Source organism: Malus domestica, chromosome 13 (assembly GCF_042453785.1).
Source record: "Malus domestica chromosome 13, GDT2T_hap1".
Classification (NCBI taxonomy): domain Eukaryota; kingdom Viridiplantae; phylum Streptophyta; class Magnoliopsida; order Rosales; family Rosaceae; genus Malus; species Malus domestica.
This window is the reverse complement of record NC_091673.1, coordinates 15,302,706-15,327,090: the sequence shown is the minus strand read 5'-3', so window position 1 is coordinate 15,327,090 and position 24,385 is coordinate 15,302,706. Positions and strand designations below refer to the sequence as shown.

The window sequence follows — 24,385 nt, the reverse complement described above, 5'->3', positions numbered from 1 at the left end:
AATATATTTCTTTGTGTTTGTAGCAATCATCACGTGATATGTAGCAAATAATGAAATTGTAAACATGAAAAATGTACTTGGATGACGCATTAGATTTCTTAACCAACAAAAATCATAGTTTCATGGTTGGCTTTGGTTGAGCTTTAGAGTGACACAGTAGATTTTCTCAATAATACGATGGTGTTTAATTTGGTAATTTACTTCACATGTTTGATTATTATATTAGTTAAACGAGGATTACTAAATTTCCTCATTTCTCGGAGTAGAATGTTGGCTGGTCATAGACTCATAGGCCTCAAATTAATTGGGGATTTTGAACTATTTAATTTGGAAAGACAGCCTCATCCTCAAGCTCCCATGATCTTACTTTTGTTGTGGATAACTTGACAGCTGCGCATTCATACTCTGGTTTTTCAATGGTAATCAAGTTTCGGATATTTGGATCTTCTTGGCTGCGAATCAATCATATAAAGCATCTTCAAACTTGTCTTGCAATGGCATCCCTCATATTTTGGAAAATTACACTAGTATCTTCTACCATAGCATGTTTTGGAGTAGTATACTATGTTTAACAGAAAAACTTAAAAAGTGATTCCAGATCTTGAAGCACTTTATGAAGAAACATCTGGAATGTGATTACTCGAGTTACACTTGTATTTTTTGATAAAATTTTCAACATGTTTGTAATAAAAGCACTCTAGCAAAAGCGTTTACAAGCAAAAGAGCCCAAATAAATGAAGTTTTTTCGGAAAAAAACTGCTAGTCGAGGAAGACCTCCACCTCCTAAAGATAAAAGAGACATAGGGCTAAAGGGAGAGCCGAAAAAGGATTCTTACTGAAGCAATTCCAATTCCAAACGGACTAATTCAATCATTAGAATAACCGGAAAACCGTCATTCTTTTTCATCAAAACAATTGTTGAGGGCAACTTGAAACTGTAAAATCTCATTGCTCTCATGGTGGTAGTAAAAGATCAATTATCCTTGGAGATAATAATATTCGAAGACAAAATTTACAACTTGGAATGGTTTTCAACCTTGCCTCACCAATTCCGCCTTTTGCTTCAATCGTATTTGGGAGAGAACCTTCAAAAGCTTTGTAACTCCTCTGGTCTTTGATTAGGCCCAGTGAAAAACTCATGCCTCGCCTGCGGTGTCCATATCTGTGATCCCATCAACTCCTTCGAAAATAACACGCAACTTTCTCAGACACGAAGTCTTTTTGTCATTCTTGGTGGTTGTACCAGTCGCATGTACAACATCCTTAGCAACTTTACCCATTAGCTCAAAAAGTGGAAGGCTTAGGTTTGATCTGGTCATCTCTTCCAGTACAGGTGGCGCCTGCATGTACAGATTCTTCCCTCCGTGTGAGATGCTTGCTTTCGATAATAGCAATTTCGGGTGTTCTTCTAGTAGATCGATGAACTGTTGCCATAAGTTGAATTAGAAACTAGAACCCCTTTTTGTTTCTTAAGTTACACGAACCTTTTAAAATAGAAAACAAAACAAGCGGAACTGACATCAAAAGCAACGCCAAGGAACATAAATATCACTACTCGGAAGGTTTTAAAGCGAAGATCAAAAGGATCATAACTAAAACATAGTATAGCATTTGCCTCCTAGACATGCAATAGCTTTCATCCGACGAGCAATAGATTCCGGTTATATCTTAGGAATATAACCACAAAGACTAACATGCAGGACTTCGAAACTTAAACATGAATGTCGCCGAAACTAAATTTTCTCCAAAGATATGTTCACAGAAACCAAATTCTAGCAAATCAAAAGAAATAGAAAATAACCTTTTGCAAAGTAATTGAGGTGTCCAGTTGAACAAGAACACCTGGTCCGCATTCAATACAGTCTTTGTCCCTGACAAATTCAGTCACTTTCGTGTGGAGACCTGCTGCACCATTATACCTACAAAGACTCTGAACACTCGGTAAATATTGAAATCTAACCTTTTGTTACAAGTTTGATTAGATGAAACATGTGCAGCTATTCACTTTAATTTTGAAAATGATGTTCAACAATGACCTAGCATCCAGAGCAAGCTAATTTGACAATGTAAGAAGACATTGGCACTTCTCACAACCTTAGCATTGCAATCTAACTTTTTAGAGATTAATGAAATGCAAACTTGGAGTAAATGCAATTAAGAGTATAGGGGGGATTCATTAATCCTAAACTATTTTGCGGGTGGTCATTCACTAATCCTATACATAGATTTGCAACCATACTGGTCATGACTTATGACATCTAGGACAAGATGATAAGTCGAGTAGTATAGAAGAGGAATGGAACGCACGTTAAATAGTTTGATAGTGTTTTGCTGCATCCAGATGCAATCTTCAATGTCTCTAGTGCACATGCGGCTGATATAATTGCATTTGTGGAAGCAATAGCTGGTATGATGTTCTTCACAACACCCTGTAAACAACGTAATCTGCTTATTAATTAACTCCCAAGCCAAACTATGCAGTTAAGTGGCATAAAATCTTAAAACGAAAATAATCTTAGGAGAAACAGACATCTTTAAGTACATATGCACCTGAGTAAGAGAATATGTGACTCCTGGAATACCGAAAAGCTCAGCTCTCTTGGTAGCCTATTGGATATTAACAACAAAATCTAAGTTAAAATGAACATCAGTATAAACAAAATGTAAATCACTACATAATTGTACTTCACTGACCTCATCATAGACCCACTTCATATGCTCTGGATCATCTGGATCAAAAGCCTTTCCGCTATGTACCTATTTGTAGAATGCATTTTTAGTTGCCATTCCATCAATTCTCTCATGCAACAGTTATAAAGTGTAACGAAAAGTAAAGGGGAAAGAACATTGAAATTTTGCACAATGTATCACCTCATCCCATTTGATTAAATGAGCATATTCAATACAATGAGCAGCAGTTCTTGGGGTTTCTGCAAGGGTGCATAGAGGGAACTTCACTTGAGGGGGAAAAAGCCAGATGGTGCACTCAAAGCATGGAGTGACCCCTGGCATAATGACCCTAGCATGTCCTTGAAAACCTTCAGTCCCTCCATCTACCATAGGCTTGATGGTTTCTTCTTGTGGGCTATCATCAGAATTATACTCTTCCAAAAGAATAACAAATAAAATGCAAAGGGCCACGTTAGCTCAACTATAGTAAAGTAAAAGCAATTCATCATTTCAAGAATGACGCACAAAGGGTAGCAAGGGATAAGGCCAGCCACAACATAAGGATATTACCAGGGGAAAAAAAAAAGCCCCAAAATATTGTTATACATATATCCGACACTAGAGACGAAAGTTCAAACCAAAAACTAGACCAATTTTGATACCTTAAAGTTGCAAATGCATATCATAAGGAAGGTAGTGGAGTCAGTTTCTCAAATTTGACAACTTAGACTCTACACCTTAAAGTTGCAAAACGGGACCAGTTTTGGATAGCAAGTTTAATAACCAAAATCTATATCCTCTGCAGGATTTTCTGGGACTATTTTATTCAAATCTGTTCTTTCTGTTCTCATACGAAAATAAACTCTGTAATTATCAATAACCAGAGCAACAAGGAAGGTCAATAATCAGCACCATACAAAGAACAAGTGCAAATATAATTACAGGAACACCAGAAGTCGTATAATACTTTAAATGAATTACACAAATGTAGTAGAGAGACAAAATATGAGAAAAATGGATAGGTTGAAGTACTAACCAAGAAAACTACAAGCAACAGAATTTATGTAGCTCCGAGCCTCAATGGAATCAAGACCGAGGACGATAATACTGAAATCACTATAAAATTCAAGCTCCTTGTCCTCAATCCGGCAAAAATGTGGAACGATATTTACACCACTAACTCTCTCCATGACACGTTTTGCAGCCACCTCAGCCTTTGGCTTGCCTACATCTTCAAGTCTACAACAATAATTTCATGAGGAAAGCACTTCAACAAGAAATTGACATGCCAACTCTCTGTCTTCCCTTGTTTTTCAAATCGATAATCCACATAATAGATAGGAAATTACAGTATTCATTAGTAAAATGCAGCAGGAACGGATATCAAAATAGATGATTGCGAAGCAGATAGAATCCTATTATCGAGATGTAAGACATTCAGTAACACACACAAACATGAATGATTCAGGGATAAGTTTACTATTAAGATTAGAAATTCGGGTTTCTCCGAAAACTTCAGCCTATGATCACTTAGTAGAACTAAAGTATTGATAGATTATACAAGTTTTCGATACTCTATAGCTAGTGAAAGACCGCGATAACAGGGCAATAAAAAACATATTCAACAAACTCTCCGATTCAAAAAAAAAATACCCATAACAAATTAAAGCAAAAGGCACCAAAAAAATTTCAAATAACCTGAAGAGGAACTGGCGATTGAGATTGGAAACCTCGATACGATCCATGTCTATGACTTCGAGCTCCCGAAAGCCAGACAAAGCCAAGTCCTTGAGCAGCTCGCAGCCCAGCCCACCAGCCCCGACCACCAAAACTCTGGCGTACTCTTTGAGGTCATCTCGCAGCTGCAACGAAATCAAAAGTAAGAAACCGACGAAATCGTACAATCGATCGAAAGAGAAGAATGGTAGAGAGAGAGGGAGGGAAAAGGGGGGAAAAGGTTTACTCCGGGGCCGGGTTCGAAGGTGGGTCCGACGAGATTGCCGGCGCGGAGGAGTAGCTTGTCGAGGTCCCTTGATCGGCTGTCTTCGGCGGTAGACGGTGGTGCCATTTTCTGGTCGCTGTTTGCTGATGAGAAGAGAAGGCCCGACGTACAAAAGGCGAGAATCTTTCTAATCTTTCTACTTTCACTGAGCGAAACGGAGTGGTTTTAGAACCCGGGAGAATAGCACATAGGAATCCCTATTTAAATTTTATTATTTATTTTAAAAATCAGTTGTTTTTTTTTTTTTTTTTTGTGAGTCCCTACAAGATTCGAACCTAGGACGTCTCATTTCCAAATGAAAAAAATATCACCAGACCGTAGTACTTTTGTCGTACTTAACTCTGTGATCTAGTAATATTTTTCGTAACTCATTGTCAATAGCTTTATATTATGGGTCTAACTACGTATTTAAATATAATGTGTAGTGAAAAATGAACAAAGATTTAGAACCCCTAATTCAAATTGAAACCCGAACCTCTAATATAAACAAAGTAGTGAAAAACGAACAAAGGTTGAAACTCGGAAGTTGAAACACACGCAAAAGTAGAAGAAAGTAAGAAAACAGTAATGAGCATTGCTGATGATTCTCAATTTATATTCAAAAAAGCTATTTAATTACATATTTCCAAAGGATTACAGTGCCTGTTTAATAATTAAAAGTAAAAAGAAAAAACCAAACTATAAATTTAAACTTTCATAATTTGATTCAAGAAACCCTTGGAAACCTATAAATTTACACTATCCTCCAAAAGTATGCTGTTCTGGTGTTCCATCAACCCGAAACTCGAAATCCTGACAAAATTGATGATATCTGCCATTTTCTTTGATCTTTTCCCTTCTCCCCTCGGAATCATTGCTGTGCGCATCCAAGCGTTTCTTCCATGTAACATATAAACAGGAGACTTGGTTCAATCATACCTGTGCCCTATAAGTTGAGGAGTTATATGTGCCCATCACCTGCTGCTTTAGGAATAGCGCGTAGAGTAGTTCGTTCCATGTATCAGGCACTCCAGGCAGACACCAGTGGCTGCAATCTTGGCGATGGAGAGGTGCAGGGCCAAGTTTAGGACCCTGAAAGTACAAAGACGAATGCCCATCTTTTCTCCGTGCAGTCATTTGAGTTACGTTTAGTATATCAATCTTTGTCGTCTGTGATGCGTTTGGGTGAGCTGATAGCACAACATTGGCTACCCTGAATTGATCCCATGATTGAGGAGGCACCAATGAGGAACCTAGCTCAGGAAGTGTCTCCGAGTGGCAGTTTCCCCCGGTCTTCCAATCCCCACCTCTGCATTATTCAAGAATACCACTTCAGCTTTTCAAAAAAGATTTGCATATAGTATCTTACTTCACCAGAAAAGATAAAAAACAAGAGATGGATTCATGATCTTGGCGATTGTGAAAATGTACAAACGACAGTATCAATTGTCCAAGGCATCTAGAATATGCTGAACCATTGATAGGATATGCGTTCAATAAAGAAAACCAATCATTTCAAGTTACAAAACGAACCTGAAATGCACAGGAGCATATGTTCGAAAGAAAACTTGAGTCTTGCTTGAATTTACTTGAGTGTCTATCCAGTGCACCACAGTCTCCATGGACTTGTGATACGCATCTTCTACGCTCATTTCCATCTTTACTTGCTCCCCTTCCTGGAAGTAACAACCCCTGAACAAAACATACTGAAACTTTTAATCCTTCCACTTCGAGGAAAATCAGAATGAAAGAAGAAATATTGTGTATAAAACTATAAAACTTAAAACAAGCCCTAAAGTCCAAGTTTCACTGCATCCCCACATATAACAAGTCCTAAAGTCCAAGTCCATCATTTTTGTGATATAACTTACAACACTCCAAACACTCCAGACGGCCATCAGTACAAGTCCTAACACCAATTGCATCAACTTTCGACCAAAACTTGAGGTTGATGTGATGCAATCGTTCAGTATAAAACATTTTTTCAGGTACCATTTACTTTCTTTTAATTAAAACCAAGTCTAGAAAGCGAAAAACAAAGAGAAGAGTTGGGGTGGATCGGACGAGTTACCTCCCAGCCCCTTCTTAAGACCCTTCATTGAAAATTCCACTAAGGTCGCATACATTGCAGTAAAGGGTTCATGCGAATGCAAACGAGTGAATCTTGTGAAGTAGTCGAATAGGATTGAGATTAAAGACTTACCCTCTTACAGTCTTCTCGTAATTCCACCAGTGCCCTGTGTTGAAGACCAGCACATCTGCATCTCTCCACTTTGCGGAATTCCAATCCATTTGATCCACCTTCAGAGTTGTTCCGACATTTCTTAAAGCCCCAGAAGGAGGACGGCTCTGCAGTACAAGAAATGGAGACCGGTAGTACTCCACAGTACAGTTAAAATCCTTGAATTTGAACACCAAGAATCCTTTGTGCTTAGTAATTGGGTTCCCATTCACTTCATAGATCGAATCCTCATTAGGAACTGCGGAAGAGAGCATGCAGAGGAGTGATTCCCACTGGTTTCTTCCAATTGAATCGCCAGCAAACACTAACCGCTTGTTACGCAGTTTTTCCAACATCAACTTGGCATCAAATCTGTTCGTTATCCCCGCAGGAAAAATAATTTTGAGTGTAAAAAATAAAATCACATAAACAGTTCTAAAATGTCACCACCAAGCATACACAGAGTTACACAAGGAAGGACAAAATTTAAATAAAAAAAAATTATAGTCCACATCCAAATAGGAATGACACTAAAATTCAAACTGACGTACTTATCAACGGCACACTCACAGGAAGCCTGAGATGAAACCAAAAAAGTTAATCACTGTCAAGGTGACATTTTACTTTACTTAACCCTGAAAATTACTCCAAATTACGTCGTTGGATTCAAGTTGTATGGTTGCTGAGAAAATTCAGGAAAACAATCAAACTCTTATCCCTGCAAATTATAGCTGAGACAGTATATAGAGCAAGTCAACTTAAACTATTCAATTCCACAGGTAATTATAAATTATATTCATATAATTTCTCACAATAAAAAGGGAAATCAATGTGACTAAAAAGAAATGACATATTTCAACTCTGATGATTTCTCTTATTTTCCCTCTCTTTCTCAGCAGCCAAACATTCTGAAACCGTAATCGAAAATTACCAAAAACTGAAGAGATTGAAGTACCTGGGCAAGTTGCAGTGCCTGGGCTGCCATCTCCACTTGGTGTAGAACAAATCAGGGCGGCCATTTTCAGAGCACCTAAACCCTTCATCCACAAACCGGCAATCGTTGGACTGATACAGCGGATACGACTCGTCCCACACCCAATCCCCTTCAAACACGTCACAGCCACCACCCTCTTCTCCCAGAAACTCAACCCTCCGGTCCCTGCCCCACCTGTTATTGCTCTGCAGCCACATGAACCGCGCCGATTGGCCCGGGAACCGATACTCTTTGACAACAGCTCTGTAATCCAAGTAAAAGAAGCACAAAATCACACCAACACTGGCAAAGAAGAATCCCATAACGCCCAGGGACGGCTCCAACAGCTTCAAACGCTTCAACTTTTTGAAAGCTTCGAAGAATGGCATGGTTTCTGGGTCGGGTTGAGACGGGTCCTTAGACATTGGAGCTCGGAATCGTATTCTGGGATATGGGTTTTGCAGTGATCAAGTTTTTAGAGAGAGAAAGAGGAGAGAGAGAGCAGAGAGGTGTAGGGTGGAAGCAAAACATATGCATAAATGGGATTGGAAAATATGTCCTGTCTGGGATTGTGCTTTGATGAGTTGGTTTGTTTGGTAGGTCAGTGATATTTGCTAGTAATGAATGATGCAGAGCTTAAAAAACAAGGGAGATGGGTTGTTAAGGAAGCAAGGAAGCATTCATGGCGGAGGTTATATATATATACCTTGCCTTTTCTCTTCTTACTTTTTGGGAGGGAGAGAGAGAGAGAATCAATTATAATACAGTTTGTGGGTATAATTATACAGAGATATGCTTCTGTTTTAAGAGGATTGATTTTCCAAATGGGCCAAAAACAAAATCCAAAGACTTCAAGTCAGCACTCAGCAGAGAGGATGAAGATAGAAGGGAGAGGGAGAGAGAGATGGGGTTTAAGGGAGGAGAGAGAAGAGAGGGACCAGCAGAGAATGGACAGGAGTTGTGGCGTTAGTGGGGAGCGAGGGAGGGACCTGGCTTCTTATACACTCTTATCCTCTCTTATTTGTGCGATCACGGTTAAGTCACGTTAATATTTTATATTACTATTATTTTTTGTTTTATTATTAATATAAAAAAATTAATATAAAATGTTGACATGGTTTAATTGTGACCGCACAAAATAGAAGGAGATGAGAGTGTATGGAACGTGAAAGGGCAGAGAAGCCGGGTCCGGAGGGAGGGAGAGAGAGAGGGGGGTAACGGATATAGGGCGGCTGCCGTATTTTTAGTGCTAGAACGTGACGTTTTGGAGAGAAGAGGAAGAGAGGGAGACGAAACGTTCTGGGGAGTGTTGTGCACGAGGAGGAGGTGGAGCGTGGGTGAGTTGATCGTATGATAATCCCGACATCACTCTGGCTGTAAAGCGGTCTTAGATATATTTTATTCCCTAATTTTGCCAATTACCACCGTCTTCATTCTTTTTCTCTAAAAATAAAATAAAACAAACTACTTGTTCTTCTCCAATTTCTCTTTATTTTGAAAAATTAATTGTTTTTTTTTTTTTTGAAAAACAATAATTGATTTTTTTTTCTTTTTAAAAAATGAGAACAATTGATGGCAAGTGGTTATCTTGATTCTTTCCGAGCCTAAAAAAATTATGAAAAATTTCACCATGTTCATGACTACAATACTCATCAGCTCAGATCATTTAATTTTTCTCACATTGAAGCGATATTATATCTAACTAATCCAGATTTGGTGGACATAAATGTGAAGTTGGGTGCCGTATGGGTGGGGGTGGGGAACTCCCAACTTGTACTCCTCTTTGCTCTCTTTGTGTTTGCATTTTGAGGAATAAGGCTTATCTGTCTTGACTAGGTTTTCTTTTTCATACTACTAAAACTTATTGACACCATCGAGTTTTATCTAAACTACATATTAATAAAAATCTTTTTGTCAATCAAAAGACGATGAAAATATATATTTTTTTCTTTTATCACAATAAAAAAGTTAAAGACAATAATGTAATTTCACAAAACAATTTTTTGTAACTAATCCAAATTTTTCTCACATTGAAGCGATATTATATCTAACTAATCCAAATTTGGTGGACATAATTGTGAAGTTGGGTGGGAGTGGGAGTGGGAGTGGGGAACTCCCGACTTGTACTCCTCTTTGCTCTCTTTGTGTTTGCATTTTGAGGAATAAGGCTCATCTCTCTTGACTAGGTTTTCTTTTTCGTATTACAAAAACTTATTACCACCGTCAAGTTTTATTTAAACTACATATTAATAAAGTTCTTTTGTCAATCAAAAGAAAATGAAAAGATATGTTTTTTTTTTCTTTTATCACAACAAAAAAGTTAAGAACAATAACGTAATTTCATAAAATAAAATTTTGTTGTTTTTTGTTTAAGCCTCACCCATAGGTGATTCTATTATCTCTAATTTAAGCATCTCTCCCCACTCCCATGTTCTGTCTTTCTCTTCCTCTCTCATTCAATTTTAAAAATGAAAATGAAAATTTTTACACACATTTTATGTGTGGGCATATACTAGTTTTCATAAAAATGACTGAGACTCCACCAAAATATTATAAAATCACTCTACAAATTGACAAAAGACCACTAATTGACAGTAAACAGTTCAACCAAAAAAATTTGTTGTAACCAAAAATATTATACTTACATCTTACATTTCATAAAAGAATCTGAAATAGAATGAGCACAAGCAAAGGCGGACGCACTAAGCTTCTCAGCGGCACAGAGAATTAGTTGACCCTCCGAACTTCGATGGATATTTATAAATAACTTAGATGCTGCTACTTTAAAGGTTGGAGTTGGCCTTCACACAAGCACTCTAACTGTGTGATAAAATGCCTCAAAGAAGAGTTGCTTTTATTATTATTCTTTTAAATATTACCTGGTCAAAACAACATTGTAGACAATTATAACTTCTATTGTTATTTGTTCTATATGTTATGAATGATGGAACTGTGGTTTAATTTTTAAAGTTATCATATGTCTAAAAAATGTTTGTTAACATTTACATGTGATTCTCCGAATAATTTTTCTTGAGTCCGGCGCTAAAGACAAGTGACCCTAATGAAAAGAGAACCTCTAAATTTTGTTGGGGTCATAATAATAAGGTGTACAAATGCAACATACTCTTGGAATATCAAACAGGACCTTAATCAAAAGAGATGTTTACTTTGTGCGATGCTTAGCTCAATCATCAAGACAGTTAGCATATATTCTAAAGATAAGATTAGACTAATATAATCAACTTTCGTGCTTGTTATATCATTTTTCAGGAAAATCAGTTTTGCTATATATTATATGACAATTATTTGACCCCTAGCAATTAGCAAAGAGAACACGACAATTGTTTGGCCTTATTTTTTTCCTACCTTTCTGATAGGTAAGATAAAATGTTTGACAAAAATGGTATGGCAAGTTTTCCCATGGCTACAACTTATTGGATTCTACCTGTGAGAATCCGAAATTTTTTTAATTAGGTTAACTTTCTAATTTATATAGTTAGATTAATATGTATATTGGTCCATATGTTTGAGATTCATTATATATAATGGGGTGTGTTATCCACACACTCCTTTTTACTTCTCCTGCACCCCTTGTTAATTTCTGTCCTTGGATTTTCTTCAATTCATCCGATCCGATGGTCGAAAATTAAAAGGAAATGAGAGGAGTAAAAATGGGTATATGGATATTATATCCCTATATAATATATACTATATACTTTTGACAAAAAGGACAAATACAATATTTTGTTGTTATTAATTTATTGATTTTTATTTGTTTCTTTCTTCTGGATGATAACTCCAATAAGGAGTCCACAATCTCCTTTTCTCAAATCTACTGTAGTCTGAAAAAGGGAGGGGGGGAGGGAGTTTACTCTAGCTTTTTCTCTCTTCGAAAATTACAGAAGCAAAAAATAAGTTTTGTCTTTGGGTCTTCAATTTCATACTTATCTAGAGTCAAATGGAGTAGCCAACAAGTAATTCATGAGGTAAGTTTGTTTTTATTTCTTTATGACTGTACAATTGAGCTTGTGATTTCCATGCCTCTTTCTCTCTTACCATCACATAAGAATTTAAAATCACTAGGTGTGTTATTTTCATTTGCTAGGATTTTCATCTCAATCTCAATCTAGTTACCATGTGGTAGTCAGATGAATCCTCCTCTTACTGCTAGCAATCATGAGGTGTTCAATTTATGTGGCTTGGTGGCTTGTGTCACCTGAGTGTTAGTTCCAAGAGAACTTGCGGAGTCTATGGAAGCAGGAGGAGGAGGTCTAAGTACTGATTTGGTACTGATATGCTTTTATAAAAAGTGGGTATAAAAAAAACTAAGCTCAAAAAGGTGTTGGGTAAACACTTAAAAACAACTTATTTTCACAGTTTTTGGTGGAAAAAAAAATGAAAACGTGAAAGCAGCAAAAATGAGTTTATTCTCACAGCACAATAGAAACAGTTTTTTTTTTCAAAGCACATCAATACCAAACCAGCCAAGGTGGTGAAGAGTCTAGAGTTAGGCATCATGATTGTTAGGATAAGTAAGAGTTTTTTTTTAGCCGGTTAAAAAAGAAACAAAAACCTGTATAAATAGGGAGTCAGTAGTTCTCTTGAGAATCAACAGTAATAGAAATGCCATACAAAAAGCTTTATAGTTTTAGAAGGCTAGTGAAGGAGAAAGGGTGCTAAGAGTTGAAATAATTTTCTTTTGGTTAGACTTCTCATTCATTTTATTTGATTCATTTTTCTATTTTAGTGGGCTTTGAAGAGGTTGGTTAATCAATTGTCAATCTCTTTCAGCCAAAAACCCCATAATTTTATATTATAAAATGTTCAGTTTTCTCTTTGATTTCAAAATATATTTATGTTCTGTTACTGTTTAAAACAGAGAGCTTTCATAAACTCAAAAAGAAAGAGTCTTTTATGTTGAGGTTTTGGTTATGGATTGGTAGGAACGAAGGGATTTCAAGGTGAAATTTTGAAACATGAAACTTTTGAACTAGTCATCTAAGTCAATAAACAAATTTTGGTGTTGGATATGAGTTCTGATTGTAATAATATATTTAGATATTATTGGTGGGTTCGTACAGATATCCAATATTAATTTTGCATAACAAATTTACACCATACAAAAACTTTTAGTTTTAAAACTATTTTACTAGAAAATTGAAAATATGTTTTGTTTGGGTTATTATTATACATACTTATTAAAGTATGTATTCTACAAAGTCTATCTATAATACGAGTTACATTTAAAATTGTGTGCTTAAATAGTGATAGTTTATACTTTGAATAGGAACTCACAAGTTGGACCAAGATACTTGATTAGTTTGGTAGTTATGTGGACTTACATTGTAGCTTCTTGGCACGTACCAGATCTCAGGCCAGCCCCAAAGTGCACAATAATTTAAGGGTAATACGGGACTGGTGAAAGGGAATTAGGCAAGAGCACTAACAAAAGGGAAATATGGTGTTTGGGTTCAGGTTAATGGGTTTGAAGAGAGAAACTTTGTGCATTCATACATATCATTTTTCTAATGTTTTTAAAATAATAATAATAATAATAATAATAATATACTCATGGTTATATATATTTTGAGGTATAATGTCCCTACTGAGCTTTATGCTCACCCTAATTAAATTTGTGCACGTTCGGAACTAGATAATTAAGTCTTGTGCTAAAGATGTTACTTACTATATGATATCTGTAAATAAAAATAAAATAAAGAGCTTGGTGGTGTTTGCACTTTTGTTTGAATAAGGAACAAGAAGCTTTATGTAAATTTATTTAAAGAGTGCTGTGTAAAACTTGAGAATTACCTCTTGGTGAATAAATGTGAATTATGTTTGAACATGTTTATATCTTTTTTTTTTCTTTCTTCACTTTTTGACTATGAATTAATCTATTATCAAAGATTTTATTTCATATTAAATTGTGAATCATGCTTTAATTGGAGTTTTAAGTTAATTCTCCGATTGGGGTGTGACACTACCTCAGTCCTCAAACACCATAGACACATTATGCGTCAATACAAAATCCAAAATCCAAAATCCAAAACCAATTAAAATTTTACTGTCGAGAGGATTTGGATTGAGATTTCATTTGGATATGTAGGGATATATAAGCAACGGGCGCCAGACACTTGTCTCTAACGAGCACCTATTATAAAGCTATTTCATGATTAGTACTTTTGTATTTATTTGAGTCCGACGTGAAAGCTTCTCAAACTAAATGGAGATAACTCACACTAAACGTGAAAGTAATTTTTTTTTTTGGCGAACTGGAATTACTAACAACCGGGCAAAGATGCCAAAGATACAAAGAAGCCTACCCCGAGGCAAAAGCAAGCAGCAACAACTAAGGAAAGCAGTACAAAGAGGTAAAGACGACATCGCACCAAATGCTAAAAATGTCACTCCTCATACTGGCAGGAAGAAATTAATGGGGACAAGGGAGACCATCATTACACAAAACATGAACAAGGGAGGATGGGGGTCTGTTGACCCAAATATAATCACATACCTCCCTACTTTGCCGCAACGCCAGAATATCCGCAGCCATATTGGCCGATCTTGGAACCCAAGACCAGCGGTAGTCATTAAAAGACTCCCCCAATCTTTTGCATCGCGCTAAAATTGGGAAAGCTTCCCAACTGCCCATCGTATCCAACTCTCGAATACAGGATATAGATTCCTGAAAGTCAGATTCCACGATGACAAAATTCCATCCCATATTTCTTCCAAACTCACACCCATGCAGCACTGCCAAAGCTTCAGCCACTGCCACAGAAGAGGCCGTGACCCTCATCCTGTTCGCTGCCACAAACCTGCCAGCATCGTCCCGAGCCACAACACCCACAAAACCCGAAGCCCCACTCCTTGACCAGCTTGCGTCCACATTAATTTTTATAAAACCCACGCAAGGTGGAGACCAACATAGTTGAAATGAATCAACTTATTAAGGGCAAAATAATCAACTTATTACAACTTTCATGATGATCTTAAAACAAGGTTTAGCAAAAATAGTCAAGCATGTGTTAGTGTTACATGGACTTTTCTATGAGGGGGACACTAAAAGATAGATGATTTTATGCTTAGTTAAGATGATCTTTAAAGGGTGACTTAGAAAAGTAGACAGTTCGGATTATCGTGCAACACTCTAAAATAAGAAAGAGAAATGAGAAGATAGAAATAAAAAAGTTCAAATAAAAAAGTTGCTAGCATTACGTGATATATATATATATATATATATATATAATCTTAACTAAACCTGTGAAATTTATTAAGAAAAATAGAAGGTTAATGCAAATGGAAGGGAAACACACGCCGCATGAAATGGGGAGGCAGAACAAATTTTAATTCAAAAGGACGGAACAAAACAACATAATAATACCCAAAGTTTACACGTGAACGCTGCTTTTCTGATTCCTGATCAGGTTTAAAACATCATTCGTTTTTGTATTTACTAAAACATTGAGAAATCTTAAGGAAACCTATTAGAGTGGGACCATTCAGAGATTCTCCATTACCTCACAGTTTAACGTTAATTTTCGTGCTAATATTATAAAATATTGTGCCAAAAATATAAGATAACAGAGAATTCATGAAAAGTTTTCTTTTTGAAAAAGTCTCCTTAATATAATAAAAATGTTAAGGAAACTTTTCTAGAAGTGAGATTTTCCATAACTCTTTGTCATTTCATATTTTTTACACAATGTTTATAATTATTGACCCAAAAATTGACGTTAAATTTTAAAATGACAGATAATCCACAGAACATCTCAAAGAATCTTCTTTAACATTTTTCTATCACGATTAATGCATGTTCTTGGGATTAATCCAAGGAAGGAGGAGCTTCAAATCACATGCGGCCACCTGTCTCATCCGGGACAGAAAACCTTAAGCATCATGACGTGCCCGCCATCTCCATCCATGTTTAATTAATTATTTCAAAGATGAAAATCTGACTCCACAAATTTGAATGACAACGCTTTCCATTTATTCAGCACTCACTTTGATCTATTTTTGGGATTTGGATCCATCCGGATCCAAATTGTGGGATCCTAGAAATTCTCACATTCAAACCGTTTATCGTATATCATATAGTCAGAAATTATTTTAAATTTTTTATTTAAGATTAAACATAAATAGTACCTAATAAAAACTGATCCTCATCCCTAATAAACACAAATATACGATAAACGGGTAATAATATGAAGATCCATATGATCCCCACAAAGAGGATTCGAAAATGATCCTCATCCTATTTTGTGAATCAACACAACACAAAGCATGCTTTGTTGTTACATCAGAGAAATTCAAACCTGGATCTTTCATAATCTTGATTTAGGGGTGTGATATCCACACATCCCTTTTTATTCTCTCACATCTTTTTTATTTTCGGCGGTCGGATCGGATGAATTGAAGAAGATCAACGAACAGAAATTAACAAGGGGTGTGTGTGAGAAGTAAAAAAGGGTGTGTGGATATCACACCCCTTGATTTATTATCTCAACCTCCTTCGTTGTTTGGGTTAACCCAAGGCTTTTGGGTTCATATCTTGTGCAGTATTGCAGGATGAAAATAAGAAATAATAAGGTAGAATGAGTCTAAATGAAAAGTCTAAAAAAATAGTAAAATGAGAAGATCAAAATAAAAAAATTGTTAGCATTCCCGTTGCCATAATATATAATAATTTTTGTATGATCTGTGAAATTTACTAACACAAATAGAAGGTCAATGCAAAAGCACTTTCTAATTGCCTTCTCCGATCCCTTTTTCTAATTGCCTTGTTCGAGCAAATTGAAGCATTCAAAAAGATGGAACCAATAAAATAACAAGAGTTACACATGAACCTGGTTTTTTAATTCTCACCATTCTTTTTGTATTAATAAAACACCATCCATGCATGTTCATGGGATTAATACGGGGAAGGAGGAGGAGGAGGAGGATGGTCAAATCACATGATGCCACCTGTCTCACCTGGGACAGAAAACCTTAAACGGCATAACGTACCCGCCATCTCCCATCCATTATTTCTCAAATATGACAATCTGACTCCATCATAATGCTTATCATTAATCAGCAGTTATATTTTGAGTAATGCTAGTGCGGTTAAATTTATATACTGAATTTTGTAAATTAAATTATATGAAAGTTGATGATTTGATTATTACTTACGCGTTGATAAACGTGCTTATTCCTATTGCTGACATATAATTTAATTTGTAAATTTTATCTACAAATTTTATCTCTTTAGCGTTAACCTTAGATTGATCATAATCCCAATCCATTATCACAGCCTCCCTCGTTGCTTAATTTGAGAGATTTTTTTTCAAATATTGGGTATTCGAGCGGTACTTCACATTTCATAAAAGTTGAGAGAATTACCGGCTCCTTGAAAAATTACAGGCACTTGGAAAAAGAAAATTACCGGCACTTTGAAAAAACAAATACGGGCACTTTGAAAATTTCTGGGCCGATGGAAAGGGAGAGGCTTTGCTAACAAACGCATTTTCTTTCTTTTGATTTCTACAACAATGCATGAGATTCAAATTCCACTTACCCACAACCCTCCTTGATTGAAAGAAAATAATCCATACAAAACTCTCTGAAACAGAGACATTTACTACTAGTAAAAATTTGGTGTTCATCGACACCTAGATTCGATCAATTCTGCAGAAGGTTCTTCTCTGACTTACATGCTATCCTGGAGGAGCTCTCTTACAAATACCATTCCCTTCCCTAATTGCTTCTGCAACTATGTCAATTACCTCACTTAAACATCTAGCCTTCACTTGCATGAATCATTTCGCGGAGTCTTGGTTTCTTCTGGCCAAAGAAATCAATCATACGCTGCTGTTTGCAGTAATACGGATGGCTCAAGAGTAACGCACATACTACATGACAAAGAACTTGAACTGCTGCCATCCTTCGCCTACCACATCCTCTGTCCAGTTTTTTTCCTCATGATCTGCTCCAACACATTTGCCATTAAACAGTCTGCCAGTAGAATACAACTGCACAAGAACAGCCAAAAACCGCGTGTGAGGATCCAATTTAACATACATCATAATTTCATTTAAGACAACACTACAATCATGTACATTTGTCAGCTTCAACACAAAGGTTTAAACCTTTTTTGTGATTGTGTGTGCACTTGTATTTTCATCTTATAGTAACCAGACCAAGATGGGAGACTGCTGGTTCAGCTACAATTACAAGCAGAAAGTTTACTATCTGTAGCTATAAACTACACACTTGAAATTTAAGACTTCAAAAACCACAGATTATTTGGGTAGCAGTGATAGATTCCCATCCCAGTGAAGAGAATACAGTGCCATTAACATCGACATTTCTATGATATAATTCATACAGACCTACTACCATTCCCAATGATACGAATACACAAGAGGCGAGGTCAGAGATGGCACATTCGACACAATAAACCCTAATGAAATGAGCATTACTTTTTTTCACTCTACACTGAATTCCAATTCCATGCTGTTGTAATGTGTATATCTTGATCTTAGCCAAAAAGCCAAGAAAGGTATGTTGCAATGTATCTATCATAAAGAAGTTTCATGGTCACATAATGGAGCTATATCTTCATCAACCTGAATTTTACTTGAAATCGGCCAATAAACAAGTTTTTCAAGAAGCCATTTGGAACCAAAAACTCATTGTTAATAACACAACCAAAAATTAATGCGGTTAAGCCTCATAGCTCTAATTTCAACCGTGATTACAAAGCAAAAAAAGACATGAACTCACAACAAGTAATAGACATGAACTCAGAAATAATATTCCAATCCCTCATTTCTTCTGCAACTTTATTAAGTGCTTCCCTTCAACATTAAGCCCTCTCTTGCATAAATCATCATGTGGTCTTGTGGAGCCGTAGTTCACTTACTTCTGACCAAAGCAATCATACACTGACACCTTCATGCCGTTTACATATATGAATGGCTCAAGAATCAAAGAATTCGAAACACTATCATTCTTTGCCTACCAAAAATGCCATCCAGTTCTTTTTCGGTTTTTCCTCATGATCTGCCCCAACGCGTTTACCATAAAACATTTGTGTAATACAACTAAATATATAACGACGCTAAAAGTCTCTTTAAATAATATGTTTGTAAAACATCATTAGAATTTAGAACAACCAAACACTGCATGTGCCCAGTTTGACGTACCTCACAACTTTGGTTTAAGAAAACAATGCAATCATGTACATTTGTTAGCTCCAACCCAAAGGTTAAACATTTTTGTAATTGTGATTTTGGATATTATGATAACCGGATTGAGACGGGAGTTCAGCTACAATTACAAGGGAGTATGAACATTAATCCGGCGAGAGAGACTCTTATCATGCAAAATATATATACATAACTATAAACCACACTTTTCAAATTGAAGATTTGTCAAAAACTAGAGAGTATTGGGGTAGCAAATAGAGTTGTTATCCTAGGGAAGAAAATATTACAGTGCCATAAACATTGAGTCATTGACATTTCTAAATCAATGATATTATTCATATACGTTACCAAAGAACCATAAGAATGCATATTTTACGTAAACCCAAATGAAACGAGCTTTGTTTTTTTCTTCACTCTACAAAAGAATGTTTGTGCCATGTCTTCATCAACCTCGAGTTTACTTGATATTCAGGCGATAAGCAAGTTTTTCAGAAACCATATGGAACTCGAAACTCGTTGTTGACAACAACACAACCAAAAACTTACGCGGTTAAGCCTCCAAATGCATAGCTCTAATTTCAACCATCCTTACAAAGCAAAAAAAGACATGAACTCACAACAAGTAGATGGGTGATTATCAACTGAAAAAAACCACCGAACCAATTGCAAAGCACACCCTTTATAGCTAAGAATTCTTTCTTGTCACAATGTTTTATTAATTTTGGGGAAGAAACATGAATCCAAATCCATCATCAGCAGTAGTAATTCCATGAAATCAAGTTCAATTCGATACCTTTCGGAGCACGACTGGACACAGCAATTCCATCATTCAGCAAAGAAACCCAGTTGCGCAGCGCAGTACAACTTCCGAATCCAATCAATAAAAGCAAAAGAAACGGAATAAAGAAAAATCAAGCAAGGGTTGTGGGGTTTTGGGTCATCAGTAATCGGTGTTTATTTATTTAGAAGCGGCGGGTGGAGCTGCTGGAGTCGGGTTGTTGTTGTTCTTGTTGTTCGGCGGCGGCGGAGGAGGAGGAGGAGGAGGAGGACGCCGGATCAAAGTCGTCAACGGCAGATTGAGCTCTTTCGAGAAAGGGCCGGAAGCCAAGCTGCAGCGTCAAGTACCCAAACGCCAGCGCTCCGAGCACCACAACTCCCGATCTCATCGCATTCGAATTCACTTTCATCCTGCCCTTCGTTCTCTCTTCCTTCTTTCTTCCAGCCCCCACCAACAACCGCTACCCAAAGCTACGGCCTTTTCCTCCCTCCTGCCTCCTGCTACAGATGTACAAAAAGCAGGAAACCAAAGAAAGGTGAAACGGCGTCGTGAGTGTGGTACTTAAGTTTGCGCACGTGCATTCTATTTCTCCTTCCACTTGAACAGCCTCCACCAGTCCACTGTACTTTGCCGAACGCCCAAAAGAAGTGCCTTTACATGTTTGGTTGGTGTGCTGTGCTGAGAAGGCATCAGCTTCTGATAAGAGCAACTCCAGCCTTGCTGGTTGCTCGGGCGTCAGGCGAGGAGAAAGGGCCCTCGGGCCGGTGGGAGCAAATCCAGCGGGGAAGGGCCCGAGTGAGGGTGGGAGGTCGAGCGAAGGGGGGGTGGGGAGTCGACGGGCCTGTGGCCCGAGGGTTTTGTAATTTTTTATTTTTTTTGTGTCAGAGAGAGAGATATATAGCTTTTGTAATTTTTTATTATTTAAACAAACATAAAAAACTATTATTTTTATTGCTTATTGTCAGGGGGAGGGTTCTAAGGGTGGAGATGTAAATGGCAATTACTGTTCATTCATGGTAATTACTATTCATTTAAGGCAGTTACTGTTCAATATGGTGGATTGAATAGTGGATTGCCAGGGAGGAGAGCTCCATGGGTGGAGTTGCTCTAAGGTCAGAAGGCGATGACCGTCTGAATTTCGACAATAACGCATGGTATCATTGACGGAGAAAGCGTCGTGTCCAAGTTCTTTCTTGACCGATTGTATTATCTTGTAAGAGCATAAAATTCCTAGGGAAGGAAAGGTTTTTCAATAAGATGGTTTATGAGTTTAGATGCAAAACGGACTTCCCAACTGAGCGAGCCATAAGGAGTCCACTTTCCCAGATTCTTGTGCTACAGAACAAGCAACAAAGCAGAATGAATGGATAATAAACATCAATTGTTCTAAGTGGCCGTGTGTTTGACCACTTTCCTCCTCAACCAACCCACTTTGTCAAGCTTTGGATTTACCGGCAGAACAAAATACATAAAAGCCATATAATTTACAGTACCAGAATCCACACCTTTTACTGAATCATTTCAATTTTCATGTACCAAACCCAAATATTTTGTAACACTAAGGACCGGAAAAGACAAACTATGTAACTACTGTATCCAAGATAAACACTTTAAATTGTAAGCCTTCAATTACAAACAATGATGATATAGTCAAATTGGCCTTCCAATTTTTACTCCATTAACTCTTTTACTCAAGGTCGTCGTGCGGATGCTGTTGTTGCTGTGGCCATGTTGGTTGAGCAATGTACGGATGTGCCTGCTGGCCATAGAGATTCTGATCCATCACAGGCTTTCCCACTATCATCGCCGGAGCACCAACCTGCGAAGCATGCTGAGGAGGCATGTAATAGTAAGGAACACCATCAGATGGACCCCCAACTGGGGGATTCCCACCTCTTGGGATTGATGCAAGTACCTCGTCTTTCAAATCCTCTCTTGGGACGATATCAACCAGAAAGTCAAATATATCAGTCCTCGTAATTGCTGCTGCAATGTCATTCTTTTGCAGTGTTCTTCTTTTGTTCTCCTCTGTGTGATTCCAAGACCGCATTGTCAACTCTAGAATGAACATCTCACAGGCCCTAGCAAATATGACAGGAGCTTCGGCTGATATCATCCTCACATCCTCATCCGCCTTCATAATCTTCTTAATCCTGGCCAATGGCAAACTATGGTTTTTGAAATCATTAGTTTGATCAATTTCTTTATGCTGCTCTCCCCAAAATTTTTGGAGTTGTTGCTGCAGTTGCTGTTGTTGCTGCTGGTGGATGTGCTGATAAGCTAGCTGGTGTTGTGCAAGCTGAGAAGAGGCGGCAGAACCTGCTGGCTGAGTAGGAGATTGCATCATCCCAACTGATCCATACGGGTTCACACCATATGATGCTTGAGCTGCAGTTCCAGCCACTCCCATAGTTGCTGGATGCCCATGTCCTTGCTGATCCATATTGGCGTACGTTGGCAAAAAAGTTCTCTACCCTCCCCTATGGTGCAGGGTACATAATAAACAATCAGTATGAACACTACTGTTACGAAATTTGAGTCAGTTATGAATTTCCAGAATTAAATTTCCAAAACCCTAACAGAAAGTAGATAATGCAGAAACAACTCTGGGAGCTGGCTAACACCCATTTCAAAGGGTTGGTGACCAGCTGTGCCACAAAAAGTGGGAAATGACTTTTGCACGCCCATTTTCCCCTTACTTCCGTCCCTGTATTCTCCTTTGATTTATTCAGCCGAAAGGGCAAAAATAAACAGGGGGATGACTTCCCCAAATTAAACCACATACTAAAAATGTAAAACCCATAAAACATAAGTCCCGTCAGTTAATACCATAAGGTCAAACTAAAGCTTTAACAATCAATACCAAAAATCTCTTCCACCTTAAATCAAACACTAGAAACCTTTAACCAAATTGCTCCCGAAAGGATGTCTAGCATAACCGTACAAATCATTTGAGTACTCTTATGGTTTATACCAATCGATATTGTTCCAATTAGAAACCAGACTTAACATAAGTACCAGTGCACCTTTTATCTCATCCAAATAGACGACCACCATACGAAATTCCATTATTCTAACCGGTGCGTAATCAAGAGTAATGTTTGAAACCGAGTAATCTGCCTTAATACAAAACTCGACAAAGTATTATCTGGAAACAGATAGCATACAGCTCATTAATCAGACAAGTGATCTGATCAATAACTTGCCTCGAAAAATTGGTCAACCATGAACTGCACTTGGCATGGTGTGTTAGCCTTTCACTCAAAAGTCAAGACTAACCACAGGCGATGAAAATCGCATCCAACCGTTCATACCCAAAAGCGTATGTACTCTCCCTCTTTCCCCAACAGAAGAACCAAAAACAATACAAAACAAAAGGTAGAAACCTTCTAACGAGTTGCATAACCTTCTTCCCGAGCGAAAAAGACCTGAGTCAACTCAAAGTCTCAATTCTCCGGTCACTACCTCACCAAGTCAGATTCTACAGCAACACCAACCCCAGAAAACATGCTCTTGGTTCTGACTTCACACAAACACACACCCCCTTGTCTATTGTACTTGCATATAACCCCACAAACAGTCAATTCACCACACTCAAATCAAATCTACGTTTCAGAAACCCTAAAAAAAATTCAAGAAAAAATAATAAGACCAAATTTCACTACTTAAATACAAAATCTCAATTAATAACAACACACAAAAAAAAAAAAAAAAATTATATAAGTCATGCATGAAAGTGAAAAACACAAAAATTGGTACCTTTGGCTCACTGCTCTGTTCCCCAATTCTCGGTTTTATCCAACCACCACAACCCTAAAACAAAACCCAAATAAATTAATGAAATTCATACACCAGTTGAACTGAAGCTCACGGCAAAAATAGAGGCCTGCAAACACTACAGAAGGAGAATTATTTAACCGAATATCTTGAAAAATAAACATAAAAACCCAACCTTTTGAAGTGAATTTCTAGGGTTTTTCTGGAAAAATGGATCAAATAAAACAGTACGGGGAGAGTGGAGTGGGGATCGCAGTGGAGAGAGTGGGAAGATAGAAGGTATGTGTCTATGTGTGCGTTTGCCTTCCACTATAAAAAAGCGCCAGGTTTGATTCGTCGTCGCAACTATAACTTTAAAGTTTGACTTTTTATTCCTCTGACGATTTTGCCCTCCAAACTAATTAATTATATTAAAATAAAATAAAAATAAAATAAAAATAAAAATATCTCCCTCCACTAATCGACTGCCTAATTATATTTTTAATTAGTTTAAAAATCGAGATATTTTGCTTAGTAAAATGTTAATGGAGTGCCAAGGGTCAATGGGCCGCTAGACAGGTGTGACCCAGAGCTGAAATATCTAAAATATCTACCGTTACCTGCTTCCGAGTGGGCCATGGACACGACATCACCGACATAATGGGACACGACACTAAAAACATCCGTTGACTATCGCCCTATGCTCACATCCCATGAGTCAATTTGTTGACCTTTATATACCCACTTCCTTTTTCTGAAATTATAATGACTGATTCCACGTCAGAAAAGGAAATTATAGAAATAGGATTGGGCACGG

General features: G+C 37.3%; 3 protein-coding genes and 1 non-coding gene across 4 annotated transcripts; all 4 read right to left on the bottom strand.

The window, feature by feature from the left end:
- Positions 1 to 844: 844 nt before the first annotated feature.
- LOC103453080 (NEDD8-activating enzyme E1 catalytic subunit-like) lies at positions 845 to 4,854 on the bottom strand. The gene is made up of 9 exons (XM_008392619.4): positions 4,634 to 4,854; positions 4,369 to 4,532; positions 3,707 to 3,909; positions 2,872 to 3,104; positions 2,695 to 2,757; positions 2,551 to 2,607; positions 2,308 to 2,429; positions 1,802 to 1,919; positions 845 to 1,424 (listed from the first exon to the last, which is right to left on the bottom strand). The coding sequence occupies exons 1-9, from the start codon at positions 4,736 to 4,738 to the stop codon at positions 1,137 to 1,139; spliced, it is 1,353 nt and encodes a 450-aa protein (XP_008390841.1). The 5' UTR covers positions 4,739 to 4,854; the 3' UTR covers positions 845 to 1,136.
- Positions 4,855 to 5,240: 386 nt separating this feature from the next.
- LOC103453079 (protein trichome birefringence-like 10) lies at positions 5,241 to 8,813 on the bottom strand. The gene is made up of 4 exons (XM_008392618.4): positions 7,828 to 8,813; positions 6,855 to 7,244; positions 6,185 to 6,343; positions 5,241 to 5,960 (listed from the first exon to the last, which is right to left on the bottom strand). Exons 1-4 carry the CDS (start codon positions 8,268 to 8,270, stop codon positions 5,585 to 5,587), a joined length of 1,368 nt encoding a protein of 455 aa, XP_008390840.3. The 5' UTR covers positions 8,271 to 8,813; the 3' UTR covers positions 5,241 to 5,584.
- An 8,578-nt stretch (positions 8,814 to 17,391) lies between these two features.
- LOC103453077 (uncharacterized) lies at positions 17,392 to 20,516 on the bottom strand. The gene is made up of 2 exons (XR_001791975.3): positions 19,828 to 20,516; positions 17,392 to 17,855 (listed from the first exon to the last, which is right to left on the bottom strand). It is a non-coding gene; the product is annotated as an uncharacterized protein (transcript).
- Positions 20,517 to 21,295: 779 nt separating this feature from the next.
- Positions 21,296 to 23,933, bottom strand: LOC103453078 (nuclear transcription factor Y subunit C-3-like). The gene is made up of 3 exons (XM_008392617.4): positions 23,765 to 23,933; positions 23,572 to 23,625; positions 21,296 to 22,292 (listed from the first exon to the last, which is right to left on the bottom strand). The coding sequence occupies exon 3, from the start codon at positions 22,253 to 22,255 to the stop codon at positions 21,500 to 21,502; it is 756 nt and encodes a 251-aa protein (XP_008390839.1). The 5' UTR covers positions 22,256 to 22,292; positions 23,572 to 23,625; positions 23,765 to 23,933; the 3' UTR covers positions 21,296 to 21,499.
- Positions 23,934 to 24,385: the final 452 nt, after the last annotated feature.

Excerpts from the sequence above, each read along its gene's own strand:
- LOC103453080 (XM_008392619.4), bottom strand. The coding sequence starts at position 4,738 with ATGGCACCACCGTCTACCGCCGAAGACAGCCGATCAAGGGACCTCGAC. Across the intron at positions 2,608-2,694 it reads TGAAGTGGGTCTATGATGAG|GCTACCAAGAGAGCTGAGCT; the intron begins GTCAGTGAAGTA and ends AATATCCAATAG. Across the intron at positions 1,920-2,307 it reads ACACTATCAAACTATTTAAC|GTATAATGGTGCAGCAGGTC; the intron begins GTGCGTTCCATT and ends GAGTCTTTGTAG.
- LOC103453079 (XM_008392618.4), bottom strand. The coding sequence starts at position 8,270 with ATGTCTAAGGACCCGTCTCAACCCGACCCAGAAACCATGCCATTCTTC. Across the intron at positions 6,344-6,854 it reads TACGAGAAGACTGTAAGAGG|GGGTTGTTACTTCCAGGAAG; the intron begins GTAAGTCTTTAA and ends TGTTTTGTTCAG. Across the intron at positions 5,961-6,184 it reads TATGCTCCTGTGCATTTCAG|AGGTGGGGATTGGAAGACCG; the intron begins GTTCGTTTTGTA and ends TGAATAATGCAG.
- LOC103453078 (XM_008392617.4), bottom strand. The coding sequence starts at position 22,255 with ATGGATCAGCAAGGACATGGGCATCCAGCAACTATGGGAGTGGCTGGA.